General features: G+C 39.9%; 1 protein-coding gene across 1 annotated transcript; it reads left to right on the top strand.

Moving 5' to 3' along the window:
- The first annotated feature begins 3,841 nt into the window (after positions 1–3,841).
- On the top strand, positions 3,842–23,731 carry PRSS38 (serine protease 38). Its single transcript, XM_053572582.1, has 5 exons — positions 3,842–3,992; positions 4,208–4,370; positions 4,937–5,211; positions 22,999–23,141; positions 23,477–23,731. Exons 1-5 carry the CDS (start codon positions 3,842–3,844, stop codon positions 23,729–23,731), a joined length of 987 nt encoding a protein of 328 aa, XP_053428557.1.
- Positions 23,732–23,972: the final 241 nt, after the last annotated feature.

The raw sequence follows: 23,972 nt of genomic DNA, 5'->3' as shown, positions 1-23,972 counted from the left end.
GTTTATACAGTTTTATGCCTGGCAGGAGGACGCCATGGCACCCTAGTAGGGGAGGTAGGTCCAGTTTTTAGAGGGTCTGTCCCGTGGAGTGTAGTGGGAGGACCTCTGAACTCTGCCCGGTTGTTTGTGGGGCACTCTGAGCCGTTCTCACGGGGGAGGGGACTCCCGTCTGCTTGGTGATGGATTTTGTACCTTTTGTTTGTATCCTTGTGGTCGCAGCTCGCCTCAGCGGGGTTGACATGCGTTCTACAACCTTCTCTCTTAGTACAGCTCAAATCCACCAGGTTACTTGCTGAATTTTTGTCCTTTAACTCTCCTTCTGAACGGGAGCCTCTGTGGAAAGCTGGCTTCAGTCAGCCATCTTGTCTCCTCCAAAATCCTACATTTTTTCATGATAAAAGCTGTCAACAGAATATGCGACAGCTTTTATAGCCCCAATGTGTCTGAACACAATAAAAGCCATATATGACAAACATGTAGTAGCTAACATTATATTCAAGCATGAAATAATTATATTCAATCATGAAATAATTATATTCAATCATGAAATAATGTTAGCTACTACATGTTTGTCATATATGGCTTTTATTGTGTTCAGACACATTGGGACTATAAAAGGTGTCGCATATTCTGATGACAGCTTTTATCATGAAAAGATGTAGGATTTTGTTGAATAATTTTTCTGCATAGATTGAGGTGATCATATTGTTTTTATCCTTGAAAGGTTTTTGTTTCATTGTTTTTATCCTTGAAAGCTTTTTCTCTAAAATCAGGGACAAGGCTGTCCACTCTTACTTCTCCTCAGCATAGTTCTAGATGTCCTAGCCAGAACAATCAGGAAAATGAAAGAAAACAAAAGCATCCTAACAGGAAAGGAAGAAGTGAAATTGTCTGTTTGCTGATGACATGATCTTATATATAGAAAATCCTAAAGACTCCACCAAAGAACTGTTATAACTGATGCATAAATTCAGTAAAGATTCAGAATACAAAATCAACATACATATTTTAAATGAGTAGCATTTCTATACACTAATAACAAGCTGTCTGAAAAGGAAAAAAGCAAGCAATCTCATTTACAATAGCAACAACAACAACAAAAAGGAAAATGCTTATTTTATATTTATATGCACATATTTATGTTGTATAATAAAATACTTATAAGATTTGTATACTATATTTAAACTATAAAACACTGATGAAAATCAGGCAAAAAATAGAATATAAATGTATTTATTACCACTGATCTGTACATTTAAAAATTGTAAAGATGGTAAATTATATATGTATATTTTACCTGAACAAAAAATAATAAATAAGAAATCGAGGAAAACACAAATAAATAGAAAATTTTTCCATGTTAATGAATTACAAAAATTAATATTGTCAAAATGTCAATAATACCCAAAGTGATCTACAGATTCAATGCAATCCATATCAAAATTCCAATGATGTCTTTCATGGAAATAGAAAAAAAAATCTTAAATTCATATGGACCCACAAAAGATTCCAAATAGCCAAAATAACCTTGAGCAAAAAGGACAAAGCTAATGGTACCACACTACCTCTCTTCAAAATATATCATAAAACAGCTGTAATCAAAACAGCATGATACTGGCTTAAATACAGACTCCAACCAATGGAACAGGATAGAAAGCCCAGAAATAAACCCACACATTTATAGTTAACTGATTTTTGGCAAAAGTGCTAAGAACACATAATGGGGAAAAATAGTCTATGAATTTATTAAAATAAATGGTACCATAAAAACTGCTTATCCACACGCAAAAGAATAAAATTAGACTCTTATCTTACCATATACTCAAAATGGTCTAAAGACTTACTTAGACTTAAGCTTAAAACTATAAAACTACCAGAAGAAAACACAAGGGAAAAGCTCCATGACATTGGCCTAGCCAAGGATTTTTTGAATGTGAGCCTAAAAGCTCAGGCAACAAAAGCAAAAATAGACAAATGAAAGTGCATCAAACTAAAAAGATTTTGTAAAAAGAAAATTAATAATTAACAAAGGGAAATGATAACCCACAGAGTGGAAAGATATTAATATTTTCTAATCATGTGTCTAATAAGGGGTGAATATCCAAAATATATAAGGAACCCAAGTCAATAGCAAGAAAACAATCCAAATTAAAAATGGGCGAAGGACCTGAACAGACACTTCTCCAAAGAAAACACACCAATGGCCAACAGCTTTATGAACATGCTCAGCAGCAATAACCATTAGGGAAAGACAAGTTAATACCACCTCACCCTTGTTAGAATGGCTTTTACAAAAAAGATGAAAGACATTAATAACACTTGTTTACAAAGAATGGAAGAATAGGGAACCACTGTATGCTGCTGATGGAAATGTAAATTAGTACAGCTATTATGGACAACATTATAGATGCTCCTCAAAAAATGAAAAATAGAACTATCATATGATCCACTAATCCCACGTCTAGGTATATATCAAAGGAAATAAAATCAGAGTACCAAAGAGACACATGTACTCCTATGTTCACTGCAGCACTATTCACAATAGCCAAGATGTGAACCAAGCTAAGTGCTCACCAACAAACAGGTAAAGAAAATGTGGTATATGTACACAATGGATGAAATTCTGTCATTTGGGAAAAAATGGATAAATATAGATGTCATTATGCTAAGGAAAATAAGCCAAGTGCAAAAAGGCAAATACCACATAATATTACTTACATATCAAATATTTTAAAAAGTGGGGAGTAGGGTGATGGTTTCAGGCTAGGGGTTGGCCAGATAGGGAATGGGGAGCTGCTGGGTCCAGAGTCCCACCTAGACAGGAGGAATAAGTTTTGAGATGTATTGCTCAGCAGGCTATAGTCAAGAATAATGCATTGTATGTTTCAAAATAACTAAGAGGGTAAATTTCAAATATATCACCACAAAAAATATTAAATGAGGTGCCAAATATGTTAATCATCTTGATTCAATCATTCTACATTTATGCAGGCTTCAAAACATCTCATTGTTCTCCCTAAATATAATACAATTATATTATGATCTGTCAATTTAAAATAATTTTAATTAATAACTTGTCAGGATTTTTATTTGAATTGCATGATTCTATAGATTGATGGGAGACAACTGTATTTCTAACACTGAGTCTTCATATCCATAAATACTGTGCATCTCTCTATAAATTTTCTTTTGTTTTATAAATTTCCCCATCTTCTGTTAGGTAATCCCATGGAAATTTTCCATATCTTGGTAGTGGTAACAGGACCGTAAGCATTTGTCAAAACTTACAAAATGGAGTAAATTTTACTAAGGTGTGCAAATGAAGCCTTAAGAAAAACGTTTTTGACAGCTGGGTGGCAGACGTGTAAGTAGTAACTGACTTAATGGAATCATTCTGCCACCAAGAAACTGAGAACATCCTGACATGGGAGCCTGACTATACAAACTAAAGGCACTGGGGTGGAACTTAGGGGCTGATATGTGAGCAGGCTGGGTATCATAATGTGTCCTGCTCAGGCGGACAACAGCTGGTTGTACTGTCCCCGGTTGGGAGTCAGAGCCACGTGCTGGGGAGGGTGGGTTGCAGTCATACATCCAGAGCTCAGGTGCAATCATGTATGGGAATGCTTTGGGGGTCCAGGCTGGGAGATGTCACTGCTGGGAGCAGAGTGCTGGCGTTATAATTAAGTGCTGGGGATTCAGTCGCCTGCCAGGAGGATGTCACGTGATGGGGGCACAGTCACATGTCTAGAGTTCAGGCCCTGTCACGTGTCCAAGGGGGCGCCCTCACCTGCTGGAGGCTCAATCCTAGGTCACTGCTAGGGGGACTGTCTCTGGCCTCATGGCTGCTCCCTCTTTCAGCCGGGGCCAATTCTGGGCATCTGGCCTGGGGTTTCTGCTGCTGCTGTTCCCTCTGAAGAGTCCCACCTGTGAAGCTGCTGCGGTCCAGAGACAACCCAAGAGTCAGGGACTCTCCCTGAGTGGCGACGTGGGTAGGCCCCTGCACGGGGGTTCCTTAGCCCGGTGTGGACCATGCCCTCAGGCTCCCAGTTGGGCCCTCTCCTTTCCCTGCCTGCGCCTCCCCCTTCCATCAGTCCCCTCCCCCACCCCTGCTGCTCCTCCCCCTTCCCCAACTCCTCCTCCCACCCGCCCCACACACCTGTGGCCCCAGTGTCACTCCACTCTGCGCTCTGTCCTCTTCGCACAGCTTGTGGTCGGCGTAGTGTGGAAGGGAGGGTCCTGGGCGGTGGCTCTGCCCCCGAGAGGAAGTGGCCGTGGCAGGTCAGCCTGCACTACGCAGGCTTCCATGTCTGTGGCGGTTCCATCGTCAACGAGTACTGGGTGCTGTCCGCCGCCCACTGCTTCAGCCGGTGAGGGGGGCAGGGACACTAGGGGCGGGGAGAGGTACAGGGCAGCTCGTTGGCCCCCACCCTTGCCACCCCCTCCACTGAGGCTGACCCACACCCCTGGTGTCCACGCAGCAGTCTGCTCCCCAAGCATAGGACAGCCTGGAAGTGCACGGCTGGGTCCTCAGGCGCCTGGCCCTGTCCTCTGCACCTCAGATTGTCCCCGGTGCCCAGGCAGCTGCCCTGAACACAAAGGCATGGCTTCCCTGTGGGTATCTGTCTCCTGCCGGGAGGTGAGCAACCTGGTCGTGGGTAATAGAAAGAGGGTCCTACCTGTACCAGCCAGCAGCTGGCTGGTATAGCAGGGGACAGCAGCCACTTGGTCTCTGGAGCCTCCGTAGGCCTAGGCAAAACTCCTTTGGGGGCAACTCTGTCAGTCAGGTCAGCCCCCACTGTGTGATGAAATTAGGGGGCTCATTCTTCAGCCCAGGCTGAGTGAGCTCAGGCACCCAAGTCCCTGCTCTTGGCCTGCCTTGGGGCCTGTAGGCTGATGGGTTGCAGGCGCTGTGCCTTTGTTCTGGTCCCAACAGGGACAAGAGCATTGAAATTTATGATGTGTACGTGGGCCTCGTGAACCTCAAGGTAGCCGGCAACTACACCCAGTGGTTCGAGGTGAACAGGGTGATCCTGCACCCCACCTATGAAGCGTACCACCCCATCGGAGGCGATGTAGCCCTGGTGCAGCTTAAGTCTCGCATCTTCTTCTCTGAGGCCGTGCTTCCCGTCTGCCTGGCGCCTCCGGATGTGAACCTCACCCCTGGCCTTAATTGTTGGTCAACTGGATGGGGCATGGTCTCACAGCTAGGTAAGAACAAAATCAAAGGGCAAGGGGATCACTTCATTTATAGGGGTTTGTGGACAGGTGGGGATTATGGAATGACTGGTGGGGATTGTGAAGACCCCACCCATCAATCAACTTTATTGGTCTGTCAATGTGATGTTTAGTTTTATCCCAGACTGGCTTAGTTGTGTGCAGTAAAATAATACAGCTAACTTTGAGTGTAAAATTGGAATGCAGTACATCAAGAACACAAGTTTAATAGCATGGTTTTCCTTAAGATTTGAATTCAATTTAGAAATCTTTTGGCCTATTTAAAAAATAGTTAGTATGCTTTTCTCCATAAAGAGCAGTATTTTCTTTCCAGGTTTATACCTGGGCACTTGAGAATATTTAGGGTGATTCAAACAAGATTTTAAAATTGCATTTGTTAATCAGTTACTGCTGTTTATTTTTGCACATTGATCTTGCATTCAGCTATCTTACAGAACTCATTTTTAACAGTTTGTCAGCTGACTATGTTGATAGTTCTAAATAAAAGATGTTACTTTCTTCAAATAAAGACTTTTATTACTTTATTCCTTCTCCATACGGCAATGTTTTATCTTTTTTTTTTTTTTTTTTTTTGTAGAGACAGAGTCTCACTTTATGGCCCTTGGTAGAGTGCTGTGGCATCACACAGCTCACAGCAATCTCCAGCTCCTGGGCTTAAGCGATTCTCTTGCCTCAGCCTCCCGAGTAGCTGGGACTACAGGCGCCCGCCACAGCACCCAGCTATTTTTTGTTGTTGTTGTTGAAGTTTGGCCGGGGCTGGGTTTGAACCCGCCATCCTCGGCATATGGGGCCGGCGCCCTACTCACTGAGCCACAGGCGCCGTCCTCAATGTTTTATCTTTTATTTATTTTTCTTGTCTTCTTGCAATGGTTGGAATGATGCTAGGTTTCTTTATCTGGTTTTGATTTTATTGGAAATGCTTTTTAATGGTTCACTATTAAGATTGTGGCCTAGCCTGGAGATTTCAGGCTGATATATTACACCAAGTTAAGAAAGTTACCGTTTATAGCTGGTTTACTTAATTATTTAAACATTTATAAATCATTATTGATTTTATTGAAACAATAGCAACTCTTGAGAGGATTATATAGTTTTGCTCTTTTAATCTGTTGGTGTCAAAACAGAGTAGAAGCCTTCACATTTCATGTGAAGTGCCTTTAAAAACTCTGCTTCTGGTCTTTGCAGACTGGTTCTGTGCCCAGACATTTCTTCAACACTTAGCTAGGCTTAGACAGGATTAGTCTGAGGTCTTTCTCAGAAACTTGGGTCTTCTCAGGTTTTCTTCTCAGCACTGTCTTACCCTGGGCATGTACCTTCTAAATTCCCCCAGGTACAGGGGTGCTTTTGAGTGTCCTCATTTCCCTAAGAAACCCTCCTCAGCTCTTGCTCCTGGGCCTTTTGCCATATATTCTATGTTTTGGCCATAACCTATTGCCCTGGGCCTCTGTGGGTTGTTAGCTTGGGTTGCAAAGTTTTTGAGCAGCGCCCACTGCTTTGCTATGCTGACTTCTGAGGCAAAGCAGAGTGAATGCCTGTGACAATCCTGCAGGTAGGTCTCCTAACAGGTTAGGACAGACATGCACAATAATATGCAAATAAGGTCTACTCTGCTCCTCCTGGAACCAGAGACCAGCATTCCACACAGGGAATACAGGCTTCCTTTTCAAGGTTGGCACCACACTGGGAAAAGAACAAGTGAAAACACTGCAAAGTTTTTCTACCATTTTGAACTTGTTTTTTTCTTGAGTCAGCATTCACGTGGTTGCTGTGAACCTTTGACTATTGTCCAGAGTTCTGAAAAAGTTGATTCTGATAGTTCTGCCAGGAGGGAACAGGAGGTTAAGGCTTCTACTCTGCTGTTTTTCTCACCCTCTGTGATTTTGATCAGGATGGCATTAAATCCACAGATGAATTTTGGGAATATTGCCATCCTAACAATATTGAGTCATCCAATCCATGAATATAGGATGAGTCTTTATTTATTTAGATTTTCCTAATTTCAGCAGTATTTTACAATATTTGATTATATAGGTCTTATATTTCTTCTGTTAAATTTATTCCTGTTTTATTATTTTTAAATCTGTTGTGAATGGAATTTCTTAATTTCATTTTTGGTTCCCTTTCCCCTTCCTCATCACAGTGGCTACAACCTCTAGTACAATGTTAAATATAAGTGGTAATACTGGATATCCTTGTTTGTCTTTTTGTCTTAAGTGGGGAAAATGTTTAGTCTTTCACCATCAAGAATGATGTTAGCTGTGGTGTCGTGGATGCCCTTTAACAGACTGGGGAAAGTTTCTTTTATTCCTGGTTTGTTGAGAGTCCTTATCATAAATAGGACATGGATTTTTTCTAATTTCTTTTCTGCATCCAGTGAGATGTTTGTGTGGCTTTTTTCATTTGTTTGTTTAGGTTTTTTGTTTTTTTGAGACAAGGTTTCACTCTGATACCCAGACTGGAGTGCAGTGGCACAATCATAGTTCACAGCAGCCTTGAACCCCTAGGCTCAAGCAATCCTCCTCACTTAGCCTCCCCAGCAGCTAAGACTACAGGCATGCACCACCATACCCAGCTAATTTTTTAAGTTTTTCTGTAGAGATGGGATCTTACTATGTTTTCCAGGCTGGTCATGAACTCCTAGCCTCCAGAAATCCTCCTGCCTCCACCTCCCAAAGTTTTGGGATTATAGGTGTGAGCCACCGCACCTAACCTCATGTGGCCTTTTAACTTTTATTTTATTAATATAGTATACTCTGTTGATTTGGGGATGTTAAGCCAACCTTGCATTCCTATGATCAATCCTTTCTGGTCATTCTGTATGATATTTTTTAATAGGTTGCTGGAAACAGTTTGGTAACATTTTGTTAAAGATTTTTGCATCTATAATTTACAAGATATAGTGGCTGTATTTTTTCATTATGTTTTTTATCTGGGTTTGGTATCAGAGTAATATTTGTTTTTGTAGTATTGGTGTTGTTTCTTAAATATTTGATGGAATTCACTAGTGAAGCTACCTGGGCCTGGGCCAGGTATGGGTCTATGCAGATTTCTATTTCTTCTTGAGTTATTCTAAAGTTATTCTTGAGTTATTTAGATTTTCTTAATTTGATAGCACATAGTTATTTATAATACTTTCATAATCCTTTTGATTTCTAAGGAGATAGTAATAACATTTCATCTTTCTTTGCTGATTTTGATAATCTGTGTCTTTTATCATCTTGGTCATTGTAACTAAAGGTTTGTCAATTTTGGTTGTCTTTTTAAAGAGCTGACTTTTGATCATTGATTTTATTTTTTGTTTTTTATTTCATTGCTTCAGTTCTGCTCTTTATTATTTCCTTATTTCTGGTTGCTTTGAGGTTAATCTCTAGCTTAGAGTGGTTTGTGATTTTTTTTTTCTTCTAAGGTAAGCATTTAAAGCTATAAATTCCCCTCTATGTACTGTTTTATATGCATCTCACACATTTTGATATACTTTGTTTTTGTTTTCATTTAGTTTAACATATTATCTAATTTCCCTCAGGATTTTTTTCTTTAAAGATTGTTATTAATTTTAAGTATTTGGTAAATTTCCAAATTTCTTTTTACTATTAATTTCAACTTTAATTTCATTGTGCTCAGAGAAAATACTTGGTATGATTTTGTGTTTTTTGAACTTATTGAGATGTGTGTTGTGGCCTAGCATTTGATTTGTCCTGAGGAATGTTTCATGTGTTTGAGAATATGTGTCTTGCTGTCATTGGTGTGGGGTTTTTTAATAAATCACAGGTCAAGTTGACCAATAATGTTTTCAAGTTTTCTATATTCTTACTGGTTTTCAGTCTTTTTAAAAGTCAACTGTTTAAAATAGGATATTTATCTCTCTAACTATGATTGATGAATTGTTTATTTCTCCTTTCCATTCTGTCAGGTTTTGCTTCATGTATTTTTAGACTCTGATGTCCAGACTCTGAGTGGATGCATATATATTTATAATTATGTCTTTGTGATGTGTTGATTCTATCATTATCATTTTTTTTCAAAGATATATCTTTTTCCCTAGCCATATTGTTTAAAGTCTATATTGTCTAGCCACTTAGGATTTCTTATAGTTAATGTTTGCATGATGTATCTTTTTTCATCCTTTTACTTTCAACCTTTATGTGACTTTGATTCTAAAGTATATCTTCTGTAGACAAGATACAATTGGGTCTTCCTTTTTCATCCAGTCTGGAAATCTGTGTCTTTTTTTTTTTTTTTTTGCAGTTTTTAGCCAGGGCTGGTTTTAACCCACCACCTCCAGTATATGGTGCCAGTGCCCTACTCCTTTGAGCCCCAGGCGCTGCCAGAAATCTCTGTCTTTTGGTTGAAGTGTTTAGTTCATTCACATTTAATGTAATTATTGATATTGCTGGATTTAAATTGCCATTTTGCTAAATATTTTCTATATATCTATATAATTTATTTTCTCTACTTTTCTGTTTATGCCTTGTTTTGTGTTAAGGAAATACTTTCTGGTATACCATCTTGACTTTTCTCTTGATTTTTGAATTATATGTTTAAAGTTTTCTCTAAGTAGTTGCTGTAGGGATTATTTCATTTATAACAATCGTCTCTGATTAATACTAATTTAATTCTGGGGAAAGAAAGTTCACTTCAATATTGCTCCACTTCCTTTTTTGCCAGTAGGGTCTCATATACTAATCCTGATACAATAAAAACCCTAGAACACAGTTATTATTATTGCTTTATGCGACCTAGTTTTTAAAAGAGATTGAGGGAACAAAGAGGAAAATATTTTAACGCATTGATTTCTAATACTCTTCATTTATTCCTATGGATTAAAGCAGCATCTGGTGTCATTTCCATTCACCTTAAAAGACTTCCTTTAATATTTCATGAAAGGTAAGTCTGCTCAATTTTTCTCAGTTTTCGTTTATCTGGGAATGTCTTTGTTTTGCCTTCATTTTTTCTTTTTTTTTTTTTTTTGTAGAGACATAGTCTCACTGTACGGCCCTCCGGTAGAGTGCCATGGCCTCACACGGCTCACAGCAACCTCTAACTCCTGGGCGTACGCGATTCTCTTGCCTCAGCCTCCCGAGCAGCTGGGACTACAGGCGCCCGCCACAACGCCCGGCTATTTTTTTGTTGTTGTTGTTGTTGTTGTTGTTGCAGTTTGGCCAGGGCTGGGTTTGAACCTGCCACCCTCGGCATATGGGGCCAGCGCCCTACTCACTGAGCCACAGGCGCCGCCCTTGCCTTCATTTTTGAAGAACAGTTTTGTTGTATATGGAATTCTTGGTTGAAGGGTTTTTTTCTTTGAGCACTTAGTGTTCATTGTTTATGATGCAAAGTCAGCTATTAGTCATATTGTTTTTTTTTTTCCATGAAATTGGTTGCTTTTCCTCTGTAGCCTTCGGGATTTGTCTCTCTTTGGCTTTTTGTGGGTTGATTATGTGTCTACATGTGAATCTCTTTGCATTTATCCTTTGTTCACTGAGCTTCTCTGATCTCTAGATTCTTCTTCATCAAATTTGGGAAGTTTGGGGCCATAATTTCTTCAAATATTTCCTTCTGCCTCTGTTTCTTTCCTTCCAAGAGTTATACTGCAAGTATTTGATATTCTTGATGTTGTCTCTAATGGTCTATTTTTTTTTTTAACTTTTTTTCTCTGTTCTTCAGATTGGATAATTTCTACTAATACTCTTTGATTTCACTGATTTCATTTTCTTCCACCTTAAATGTTCTGTTCATCCTACCTACTGAATTATTCTTATTTGTTACTGTACTTTTTACCTCTAGAATTTCCATATTACTCTTTCTTATAGTTCCTGTTTTTTTCTAAGATTCCCTTTATGTTGATTTATTGTTGTGATATGCTTATTTAACTTCTAAACATAGTTGCTTGATTATTTGAGCTTACTTGTAACTGCTGTTTTGAGATCTTTGGCAACTAAATTAACACTGGGCCACACAGTTTCTTTACATTGACTTTTTTTTTCCTGAATATGGACCACACATTCCTAATTTTTGAATATTTCATAATATTTTTGTTTTGAAAAGTGGATATAAAATAATATATTGTAACAATTTTGAATCTTGTTCCTGAAAGTTTTATTTTAATGTATTTTGTTTTATTTTTAGTAAATTGTCTGAACTTAGTTTGCAGAATATTTCTCTCCTATAGCTGCTGATGCCTGTGCTTGATTTTTTTTTTTTCTTAATTTTCTTATTTTCATTCTGGCTTCTAGTATATATGTTACTGTTTAGTATTTTCTTTCCACTTTGAATTCCTTTTCTCTTAATACTACATTTTTTCCATTTAGGAAAAAAGAATATACTACAACTCTTACACAATCAGTGGGTCAAAGGAGAAATCACAAGATAAATTAGAAAATAATTTGAGATGAATAAAAATATTTTGAGATGAATGAAAACAAAACATATCAAAACTTATGGAACGCCACAAAAGCAGTGCTTAAAAGGAAATTTGTAGGTGTAAATGCTTCACTTTTAACAGAAGGAAGATTCCAACTCAATAATTTCACTTCATGACCAAAGGAGGTTGAGGTTGCTGTGAGCTAGGCTGATGCCATTACCCTCTAGCAAAGAAGAGCAAACTAAACCCAATGTTGGCAGAAGGAAGGAAATAATAAAGATTATAGCGTAAAAAATAAAATGGAGAATAGAAGTTAGAGTTAATGAAGCAAAATGTGGTGCAAATGACAGTTCTAAAATGCAGATGGGAATATTACTTCTGACCTTATAGAAATAAACAGAGTTATAACTGTGTGGCAACAGATTGGATAGTCTACATAAAGAGGGAAGAATCATAGAAACACACAAATTATAAAAACTGACTCAAAGAAAAAATTATGGGTGAGACATAGCGGCTCATGCCTATAACCTTAGCACTTTGGAAGGCTGAGGTGGGAGGATTGCTTAAGCTTAGGAGTTTAAGATCAACCTGAACCAGAGCAGGGCTGTCTCTCTACTGTAAATAGAAAAATTAGCTGAGCATTGTGGCAGGTGCCAATAGTCCCAACTACTCAAGAGGCTGAGGCAGGAGGATTGCTTGAGGTTGCTGTGAGCTAGGTTGATGCCACTGCACTCTGGCCTGGGGCAACATTCAGACTCTTATCTCAAAAAAAAAATTCTGAATAGATTTAATACAAGTGAGAAGATTGAATTATGAATTAACCTCCCACCAAAGAAAAGTCCAGGATGATATGGTTTTACTGGTGAATTCTGCAAATAGTTAAAGAAGAATTTATTCTTTGCAAATTCTTCTAAAAAGTAGAAAAGGAGGGAACACATCAAAACTCATTCTATGGGGCAACATTGCACTGCTACTTATAGTCAGATACCACAATAAAAGAAAATTACAGACCACTATCCCTTATGAATAAAGATGCAAAAATCCTCAACAGAATATTAACAAACTGAATCCAGGGACTAAGCGGGATTTACCCCAGCTGTACAAGGGAGCTTTAACATATGAAATTCAATGGATGTAATTCACCATGCTTAAGGAACAAAGGGAGCTGGGTGTGTGATGCATGTCTATAGCCCTAGCTACTCAGGAGGCTGAGGCAGGAGGATCACTTGAGCCCAGGAGTTCGAGACAAGGCTAGGAAACATACTGAGACCCTGCCTCAAAGGAAAAAGAAAACATTTTTTAAAATGAAAAAGTAAAGGAATGTAGGGGGAAAAAACCCTCATCTCCAGTAATGCAGAAAAAGCATTTGACTATTTTATCATGAAAAGATATTGAATCTTCTCAGAAAACAAGGAATGGAACTTTTTCAGCATAATTAAGGGCATTTGTAAAGAACCCATAGCTAACATTATATTCAGTGGTTACAGCTTTCACTTTACGATCAGAAACAAGACAAGTATGCCAATTTTCACCACCAATATTCCACACTATACCAGAAACTCTAGTTAGATAAATTAGGTGAGAAAAATAAAAGCTACCTAAACTGGAAATGAAAAAGTAAAACTATTTCTATTTGCAGATGACATGATCTTATATGTAAAAAATCTTGATGAGTCCTAAAGGCAAACAAATAACAACAAAACAAAACTACAGATAATGAACAAATCTAGCATATTGGCAGGGCACAAAATCAGCACACACAAAAATCAGTTGTTTCTGTATACCCTCAATGAACAATCAAAAAAAGAAATTCAGAAAACAATTCCATTTGCAATAGCATCCAAAAGAAAAAAAACACCATGAATATATTACCTAAGGAGGTCAAAACTACACTGAAAACTACAAAAGTTGCTAAAAAAAATTTTAAAGACCGAAGTAAATACAAAGACAATTTGTGTTTATGGATAGAAAGACTTAATATGGTTAAGGTAATAGTAATACTATTGTACTACGTACTGTAGTCCTTATCAAAATGCAAATGGCTTGTTTTGGTTTTGGATTTTTTTGCAGATATAGGAATAGCTATCCTAAAATTCATATTGATATCAAGTGACAAAACAATCTTCAAAAGGAAGGATAAAGTTGGAAGGCTCATACTAAAAATCCACAGTATGCAAAACACAGGGGTACTGGCATAAGGATATAGACCAATAGAATAGAATCAAGAGTTCAGAAATAAAACCATACGTATATGGTCAGTCCATTTTCCATGACAGTGCCAAGTCCCTTTGATGGGGAAAAAATAGTCTGTTCAACAAAAATCCACATCAATATCCACATACAAAAGAATGAAGCTGGACCCAAACTACAAAACTTTAGAAGAAAAATTTTGTGGGTTGAGTTATGTCCCCCAAGTGTATTTGCAGACATAATCAAGTTAAGATGAGGATATATTTAGGCTGGGTCTTTAGCCAATAAGACTGGTGTCCTTATAAAAAGAGGAAAAGAGACAGAGACACCAAGATGCCATGTGATCACAGAGACAAAGATTAGAGTGATGCATCTTAGCCAAGGAATGCCAGAAATGCAACTAGAAGAAGGTAGGAATAGGCAAAGAAGGATTCCCACCCACCCCCACCACCACCCCCATAGACCCTTTGGAGGGAGAATGGCCCTGCCAACACCTTCATTTCTGACTTCAAGCCTCCAGAGCTGTGGGAGAATACATTTTTGTTGTTTGAAACCACCTAGTTTGCAGTACTTCTTTGCAGCTGTCCTACAAAACTAACACAAAGGCATAGGTCAAGAAATCATGACCCTGGATTTGGCAATGGATTCTTTGATACGGCACCAAAAACATGAGCAAGAAAATAAAAAATTAATAAATTGGACTTTTGCAATTCTCTTGCCTCAGTCTCCCTCTATGCAGCTGGGACTATATAGGCGCCTACCACAATGCCCGGCTATTGTTAGAGATGAGGTCTCACTCTGGCTCAGGCTGGTCTCGAACCTATGAGCTCAGGCGATCCACTTGCCTTGGCCTTCCAGAGTGCTAGGATTACAGGTGTAAGCCACCGTGCCTGCCCTTCTTGTTTATCTAAGACACTAAGTGACAAGATGGAAGAAAATATTTGCAAATCCTGTATCTGATCAAGGTCTAGAGTCCAGATGTGTAAACAGTTCATATAACTCAATAATAAAAAAGACAAGTGGGATTTACCCCACTTGTGTGGGAACAGATTGGACAGTCTACATGAAGAGGGAAGAATCATAGAAACATGATTTGATGATAAGCAAAAGATTTGACATTTCTCCAAAGATCCTACATAATACACCAGTGGTCCTCAAGCACATGATGAGATACCCAACATCATTAGTAATTAGGGAAATACACATCAAAAGCACAGTGCCAATACCACTTCAACCCTCCTCCCCTCACTGAAATGGCTATAATTTAAAAAAATGAACAATATGTGTTGGTGAGGGCATGGAGAAAGTGGAACCCTTATTTATTGCTGGTGTGTACACACTCTTGTGGAAACAGTTTGGAAGTCCCTCAAAAAATTAAACTTAATAATTACCATATGGCCCAGTTGCCCTGTATTAACAATTCTCCTAGCTATATACTCAAACGATTAAATTCAGGTGTTCCAACAAGTACATGTACATGCGTATTCATAGCAGCACTATTCAGAGTAGCCAAAAAGAGGAAACAGCTCACACGTCTAACGGTGAATGAAAGGATGAAGTTGTGGCATATACATACGATGGAAGATTACGCAACCATAAAATGTAATTCATGCTACAACATTGATGAACCTTGAAAACATCATGCTAAAGTGAAAAAAGCCAGGCACCAAAGGTCACATATTTTATGGTTCAATTTATATGAAATATTCAGAATAGGTAAATCCTTATACACAGAGAATGCAGATTGGTGGTTATAGGGCATGGGAATTCCTTTTGGTTTGATGAAAATGTTTCGAAAGTTGATGGTGGTGATGGTTGCACAATGTGGCAAATATCCTAAATGCCACTGAGTTGTCCACTTTAAAATTTTTTAAGTAAATTTTGGCTTTATTTTTTAAAATATGCTCCAATAATAGAATTTTCATCATAAACTCCCATCCTTTGTGTGTGAGAATGCCTTTATTTTGCCTGTCTTTTTACATTCCACATTTTTATTTGCAACCTAATTTAAAGAATGTAAAATCCACAAATCTTAAGCATATAGCTCAACTAATTTTCAAATATGTATAGTATGGTTCAGTCAAGATAAAGGACATTTCCATCATAGAAAATTTCCATGCTCCTTTCCCTGTTGACAAATGCCCCATTGCAAAGGTAACCCCTATTCTGAATTTTGTCATCATTTATTAGTTTTTGTCTTTTCTATGCTTCATTAATGAAATCACACAGCATGGATTCCTTTGTGTCTTGTTTGTTTTGCTCACCTACTGTTTTTGAGATTTGCCCATGTCATTCACATATCAGCAGTTAATCCTTTTTGTCTCTTATGTGGTCTTTCATTGTACCCACATAGCCACGTTTCTCTATCCGTATTTCAGTTGATGGACATATGGGTTGTGGTCAGTTTTTAGGTCATGCATGCATAAATCTGCAACAAATATCACAATGCAAGATTTTTGGTGACATATATACTTGTTTATCTTGGATCTGTACTTTTTTTTCAGACAGGATCTCATTATGTCACCCTCGGTAGAGTGCTGTAGCATCACAGCTCACAGCAACCTCAAACTCTCCAGCTCAAGCGATTCTCTTGCCTCAGCCTCCCAAGTAGCCAGAACCACAGGTGCCTGCCACAATGCCCAGCCAGTTATTTATTTATTTTTTGGTTGTAGTTGTCATTGCTGCTTGGCAGGCCCAGGCTGGGTTTAAACCGGCCAGTTCCAGTGTATGTGGCTGGCACTCTAGCCTCTGAGCTATAAGCGCTGAGCCTCTTTTTTTTTTTTCTTTTTTTTTTTTTTTTTTTTTTGATACAGAGTCTCACTTTGTTGCCCTGGGTAGAGTGTTGAGGCATCACAGCTCACAGCAACCTCCAACTCTCCAGCTTAAGCGATTCTCTTGCCTCAGCCTCCCAAGTGGCTGGGACTACAGGCTTAGGTCACAGCACCTGGCTATGTTTAGAGATGAAGTCTCACTCTGGCTCAGGCCATCCACCTGCCTCAGCCTCCCAGAGTGCTAGGATTATTAACGTGAGCCACCACGCCCAGCTCATCTTTTTTTCTTAGTGCAAAGTTTTCCTCAGCCAGAAACAAACACTTGACTTTTCTAATTCAGCCTGGAAGTCATCTTTTCAAGTTTGTCAAGTTCATTAAACACATCTCTACCTTCTAAGTCACTATCAGCAACAGTTTTACCACTTCAGAATGCAGGCCACCCTCTTCCCAAACTCCTAGATCAGTTTTCTATTCATCTTTCCAGATTCCCATTGTAGGGAATCCCACCCATCAGCTCCCAAAACCGAGGTCATGTTTTTGTTACTTTTTCAGAAGCCTCCAACTTCTAGATACCATTTCCAGGTCATTTATCCATTGCCACAAGATCGCTGCTTTGCAAAGATGAGAAAACTCTGGTGTGCAAACAGTGGGTGTTTATTGAGCTCGGGAGGTTGTGGATAGGTGACTTGAGCTGCAGGTTCTTCTAGTCAGGGCTGAGCTTGTCTTTGAATCTGGTGGCCACTTGTCTGCCAGTCAACCTGGCTGACAGTGGCCTGAGCTGGGCTGGCTGGACTCTGTGTATCTTTCACCATCCAGCAGGCAGCTGGGCCATACCCACAGGCTTTGGTGGAGATTTAAGAGAGTGAGAAACATAAGCCCTTTTCCAAACCTTTGCTTAAATCCCATCAACCAAAACATATCTCATGGCAAAATTCAGATCCAAAGATTGGTGAATACTACACAGCACCTCTGTGGGAGGAAATGTAAGACACATGGCAAAGGGCTTATATGTAGAGAAGGAGAGAGAATCAGATCTAATTCATTTCCTCTGAATTTTTATTTTACTACTTACTAGACAATGCAAACACTTCACATGGTGTAATTCCATTCTCCTCTTTAGCCTCTTATGGTATCGTGCTATAATTATCTTTTATATGTTATACTGACGTTAATGTTGCTTTAAATTCAGTAATCCTTGATCATATTTTTCACTAGCCTTTTACTTTTAGCCACATCTAGGCAAGTGTTGATCCAAGGCCTAGATTCAATCCATCTGAAACCAGGACTGTTCACTCTCAGCAAGAGCACTCATCCCTGGGTTTAATTTTGCAAATCATATCCACATCCTCTCTGCATGGGTATATGGTGGGGAGCGGAGGTGAGTGGTGCCTGCATGTCAACCATCTCCGTAGGCACAAATCATATTCATTCTTCAAGGTACTCTCATTCTGGGAAATGTTTCCCAAATGCAGCCCATCATGCTCTCCCTCCTGAGATATCAAATGTCACTTCATATGTCTGGTTTCTGTCCATCTCTCTTTCTTTGGCTTTTGGTGACACAGAATTAGATTCGTTCTAATTCTCAGTTCAAAAAATGCATTCTTCATTGGCTTCTATATGGTCCTCTTTCATTTTCACTGTTTGCTTGGAGTAATATAATAATATACATATGTAATAATAGACGTACCCATGGACACGCCACTCAGAGAGATCAGAACATTGGCAATAATGTACATCTCCCTCTGTGATCTTGCTACATCTGGCCTCTGTATCTCTTAACTGAGGGAAGTTACCATGAACCTTTTATGGACAATTCATGGTATAGGTATAGAGTTCCAGGCCCTTTGCATAGAAATCAGCTGCCCATCAGGAGCTAAGGCCCATGGATTAGTAAAGTTCCAATCTTGATCAAGAGAGCAGCAAGCATCATTCTCTCTAACCAAGGCCTGCCATTATATTTTCCTTTCTAAAACCCTGGGACTGACACTAAGAATAACCTCACCCCTTTATATAGGATACACCCACAAGGTTATGGCCTTCCCTTGGCAGAACTCAGGAAGAAAGTTACCTGTATATAATGCCTTGGATGTGTAAGTCAGCAGTGCTCCAAATAAAGCCTGGGGCCACATAACCTAGTTTTACAGTGCCCCACTCTGGGCCAAAAAAACAAAAATAACCGAAAAGAAAGCCCCCATCTTTATTTAGGTCACTGAGATAACCTTACATAGGATCCAGTTCTATAGCGATACTTATTTTGTCTTTTATTTTTCTCTTCTCCCATTCTCTCCCACCCAACAAACCTTTGAAAACTTAAAAAACAAAAAAACCCAAAACTTTATTTTGACACTCAATTCACAAGACTTTCTCCCACTCACTCAACTCTTCATTGAATATTCTCTCTGACTTCTTTAATTTGTTTTAACTTTTTAGAATGGCTTTTTCTTTTTTTATTTCTTTTTTTTTTTAAAGACAGAGTCTTACTTTATCATCCATGGTAGAGTGCTGTGGCATCACACAGCTCACAGCAGCCTCCAACTCCTGGGCTTAGGTGATTCTCTTGCCTCAGCCTCCCATGCCACAACGCCCAACTATTTTTTGTTGCAGTTTGGCCAGGGCCGGGTATGAACCCACCACCCTTGGAATATGGGGCTGGTGGCCTACCCACTGAGCGACAGGCGCCGCCCTAGAATTGTTTTTTTTTTTGATGTAAATATCTGTGTAGCCAAACTCAGATCAAGACATAGCACATTTTCAAACCAGGCATAGTGGCTTAAGCCTATAATCCCAGTTTGGGAAGCTGAGTCAGGATAATCAGTCGAGATCCAGAGTTCAGGAACAGTCTAGGCAACATAGTGAAAACATGTCTCTACAAAAAATAAGACATAGAATATTTTCATCCTCTCAAAACATTTTCTTAGGCTGTTTAGCAGTCAACTCTTTCTTCTAAGACAACTACTGCCCTAATTTTTATCCCCATTGATGAGGTTTATGTTTTCAAATGTCGTATAAGTGGAATAATACAGTATGCATTTTCTCATGTCTTTTATCTTTTGTTCAATATAGTCTATAAGATTGATTCATGTTTTTGTGTGTATCACTAGTTAGTTTTTATTTATTGTTGAGAAATAGTAGCATGAATATGCCAAAATTTGATTATCCATTTTCCTGTTGATTAACATTGGGTTGTTTCAGTTGGGGTGATTGTAGATAATGCTCTTATGAACATTCTTTTCTGGCTTGGTGCCTGTAGCTCAAGAGGCTAAGGTGCCAGCCAAATACACCAGAGCTGGCGGGTTCGAATCCAGCCCAGGCCTGCCAAACAACAATGACAACTATAACCAAAAAAATAGCCGGGCGTTGTGGTGAGCACCTGTAGTCCCAGCTAGTTGGGAGGCTGAGGCAAGAGAGTCACTTAAGCCCAGGTGTTGGAGGTTGCAGTGAGCTGTGATGCCTCGGCACTCTACCCAGGGTGACAGCTTGAGGCACTGTCTCCAAAAAAAAAAAAAAAAGAAGAAGAAGAAGAACAAACATTCTTTTCTTACTTTGTGCAAATGTGCTTTCTTTGTTCTTGAGTGCATGCATAACAGTGGCATTACCAGGTCACGCAGTTTTGAGAACCTCAAATGATTTTCCAAAGGCAGAGGTACCATATTATAGTTTCTTTTTGTTTTCTCCTTTTTTATTTTATTTTTTATTTCAGAATGTTAGGGGGCACACGTGTTTTTGTTTACATACTTTGTTTTTGTACAGATTGAGTCAAAGTTACACATGTAATTGTGCCCTTCACCCAGATAGTAAATTTTATGATTTCTGGAAAATGAAACATGAATGCAACTATAGTTGTTTTTCTTCCTCTTCAATTTTTCCTTGATATCCTCTAATAATGCAACCTGATGTCCATTCTCACCTGTGACATGGCTGCCTGCAAACATTGCTGCTAGCCCCTTGGAAAAAGCACATGTCCTGCTTCCTATAAAAACTTTTGCAATTTCACAGAATTTGATTTGTAGACAATTAAAATACTAAACTTTGAGAATCATGAAATACAAGAGAGAATGAAGATAATTTTACCTTTTTCGTTTTAGCAAAATGGCTATGCCAACTTTTCCAAGGCTGAGCTCATTGCTGTATGCCTTCTTGGTGCACAACATTCATCACATTGCATTTGTATGCTTTCTTTTTTTTTTCCAGGTGTTTTCTTACTTTTATTTTAAAGGCTAGTTATATATGCATAATCATAATGCTGAAAATAAACATGTAGCTCTTGTACACCTATAAAACTGAAACCTATTTACAAATCAAATAAAAACATATCATGTATCCAATAAAATTCAGATTTACAATATTAACTTCATATGAAGGATGATGTTTTCTGAGAAATAAATCTCTTCTCAAAATCTGAGCATGGTAATGTGCAGAGGCTTTTAAGCATTCAAATGCCTATACCACATATTATAGTTTCTTTTTTTGTTCATATTATAGTTTCTTAAGCAATGAATAAAAGTTATAGGTTTGTCTTTCAGAAGTAGTTTTTTTTTTTTTTTAAGGAGTAGTTTTTATTCCATCTTCAATTTTGAAAGATAATTTCACTAGATATAGAATTCTGGGTTAACAGTTTTCTGATTTTGTTTTGCAAAAGGTTGCTCCATTTTCTTCTGGGCTGCCTAGTTTTTTGATGACAAACCTGTTGTAACTCTTACCCTTGGTCCTCTGTAAGCAATATTTAGCACCTCTGTGGCTGCCTTCAAGATTCCTCCTCAACTCTGTTTTTCAGCCATTTAAAAACACCGATGTTTTTCGGTGTGTTTGCTTTATTCTAGGTTAGGTTTCTCTGAACCTCTTGAGACTGTGGTTTGTTGTCTTTAATTTTGGAAATTTCTTGGCCATTATATCATCACATATTTATTCTGTTTTGTACTCTCCCTTCTTCTTCTGGGACTAACTCCACATATGTTAGGTTGTTTGCTTTTGTTTCACAATCTTGAATGCTCTCTTCTGCTCCTCCCCATCCTTCCTGTGCCACTCTTTTTCTCTTTGTGTTTCAGTTTGGATAATTTCTATTGACCTCCCTTCAGGTTCACTGACATTTTTCCTCATCTATGCCCAGTGTACTGAACCTCATCAAAGGAATTTTCCTTCTTTGATGTTATGTTTTTATTTCTAGCATTTCCAACTGACTATTTTCTTATAAGTTTGCATATTTCTGCTTAAATTCTTCATTTGTTCATTCATGTTGTTCACTTTCCAATAAGTCATTTAATGTGTCAATCACGGTTATTTCCATCACCTGAGTCATCTATGGGTCTGATTCTGTACAATGTTTTATCTCTTGACAGTGAGTCCTATGTTCATTTTTGGTTTTTCCCCCTTTGTGTGTGTGTGTGTGTCATATTTTTTTGGTTGAATGCCAGACATCATAGAAGAATAGTTAAGACACAGATCTCCCTGCCACAAACCAGACGTTCATCTTCTTCTTTCAAGCCATTAATGGGGTTAGGGTGTAGTTGAGTCAATCTAGTGAGTTCTTGAGCTGTGTCTTGATCTTACTGTTGCTGCCACCACCTTCAGTGCGCCATAGGCTTCAGAATCCTCTAGGGGTAAGCTGCTATTATTGTGGACTTAGTATGAGGCCTGGGGTTTCCCTGTGTCCTGCTTTGTCCTCTGCTTTCAGCATTCTCTGTATACCTGGCACATTCTTGCTGAGCCTGCAAAGGAAAATTGCTCATACCTGTGGCTCTTGAGAGAATTCCAACTTTTCCACCCACCCATCCACCCTGCCTTCACCCTAGGGTAGCTGATCTGTGTTTTTTACTGATGTGGGCCCAAGAGGCTTCCCTAGGGACATAGGGCTTTGTTTTTACCGCTCCTTCAGAGATAGTGGGCCATCACCAGGTCCTGAGGATAGCAGTATTTGTTGCCTTTCCCCAGTAGTTGGAGATTTGTGCTTCACCTGGGAGAAGCAAAGCAAGCTTTGCTGTTGTGTGCCTCCAGGACACAGTTGGCCTCACCCCTACACCACTGAAGGGGCTTGTCTGTGGACCCTGACTACCTGAAGTATTTCTCAGAGAAAGGAAGAGGAGCAAAGGAGACCTCATCCATGTGGCTCAGGCCTTGCTGCAAGGGGGTGGGACCCCATACTGTTCCAAACTCCTCTAGGCATCCTAGTTGTCTCACCCTCAATGTCACAAGCCTAGTGTCCCAGCCTGGGCTCTTCCTTGTGTGTGGTCAGGACCCCATCTCATGTAAGGTCTAGGCTCCTCCCTCTGTGTGCTCTGGGCTCTTCCTCCTGTGTGGTCTGTGTGGTGGGACTCCTCCAGGTGTGAGTGAAGGCTCTTCCCCTGGGTTATTGGGAATTCTCCTGTAGGTGCCTTTGCTGTCCACTGGAGGAGGTCCTCCTCTGCTTGCAGAGAATAGCCCTCACCTGGACCCCTCTCTGTGCAGGCGCCACCTCAGATGAGCTGCAAGAGGTCAAGCTCCCTCTAGTTCCAGTGTTCTTGTGCAGACATCTCTATGGAGGCCCATTCTACATCCTGTGGGACATGATATGTGCTGGGGACATCAAGAACATGAAGACTGTGTGTGAGGTGTGCCCCACCAGAGTGGGAGAGGCCAAGGGGTGCCTGGCATTGACTCTAGTTCAGGCTGTGGGCAGGAGCCCTGCAGCTGCTGAGCCCATGCTGCTGCTGGAGAAGGCATGAATCCTGCACATCTTCCACACCTGCTGTCACACACCAGCACACCTGCCACATATCTGCATGCCTGCCACACACCTGCTGCACACTTGCAGCAGGCTTTGCCCTGTGGCTCTGGGCCATGTTATAGCCAATGAGAAGGCTGTGTGAGTGGGGACGGGGGGCACTGGACATGCCCTGCAGGGTCCAGACTCCCCCGGTCACAAAACACCCCTCTTCCTTTCCAGGGTGACTCTGGGGGCCCGCTGGTCTGTGAATTCAACCGCATCTGGTTGCAGATTGGAGTCGTGAGCTGGGGCCGCGGTTGCTCCCGCCCTATGTTTCCTGGAGTGTATGCACGAGTTTCCTATTTTTCCAGATGGATACATTACAACATAAAAATCACACCCGTTCCTAATCAGCCCCTTCCCTCCATCTCCCCAGCTCTGGGGGCTACCCTCACTGTCCTTGTGGCCATGCTGGCTGGCCTGTCAGTGTTCTGAGGGCTGGAACACCTCTTCCCAGCATCCTCAGAGGGACCTGTACTATTCCTTCCCAGCTGTTGTCCCCCACAGACCTGCATGTACCTACCACAGCCTTCCTCTCTGGAGCCAGGTGAGGGCCACCTGCCCAGGTCGTATGCTGAGTCCAGGAGGGGGCGAGCTTCTGGGAGGGCAGAGGAAAGCCAAGAAAAGCCAAGAGCATAGGCTGAATGCAGCTAAGATTTGGCCAGATCATTAAATA

This window comes from Nycticebus coucang, chromosome 20 (assembly GCF_027406575.1).
Source record: "Nycticebus coucang isolate mNycCou1 chromosome 20, mNycCou1.pri, whole genome shotgun sequence".
Lineage (NCBI taxonomy): Eukaryota > Metazoa > Chordata > Mammalia > Primates > Lorisidae > Nycticebus > Nycticebus coucang.
The sequence above is the reverse complement of the archived record's forward strand: the minus strand, read 5'-3'. Positions and strand labels throughout refer to the sequence as shown.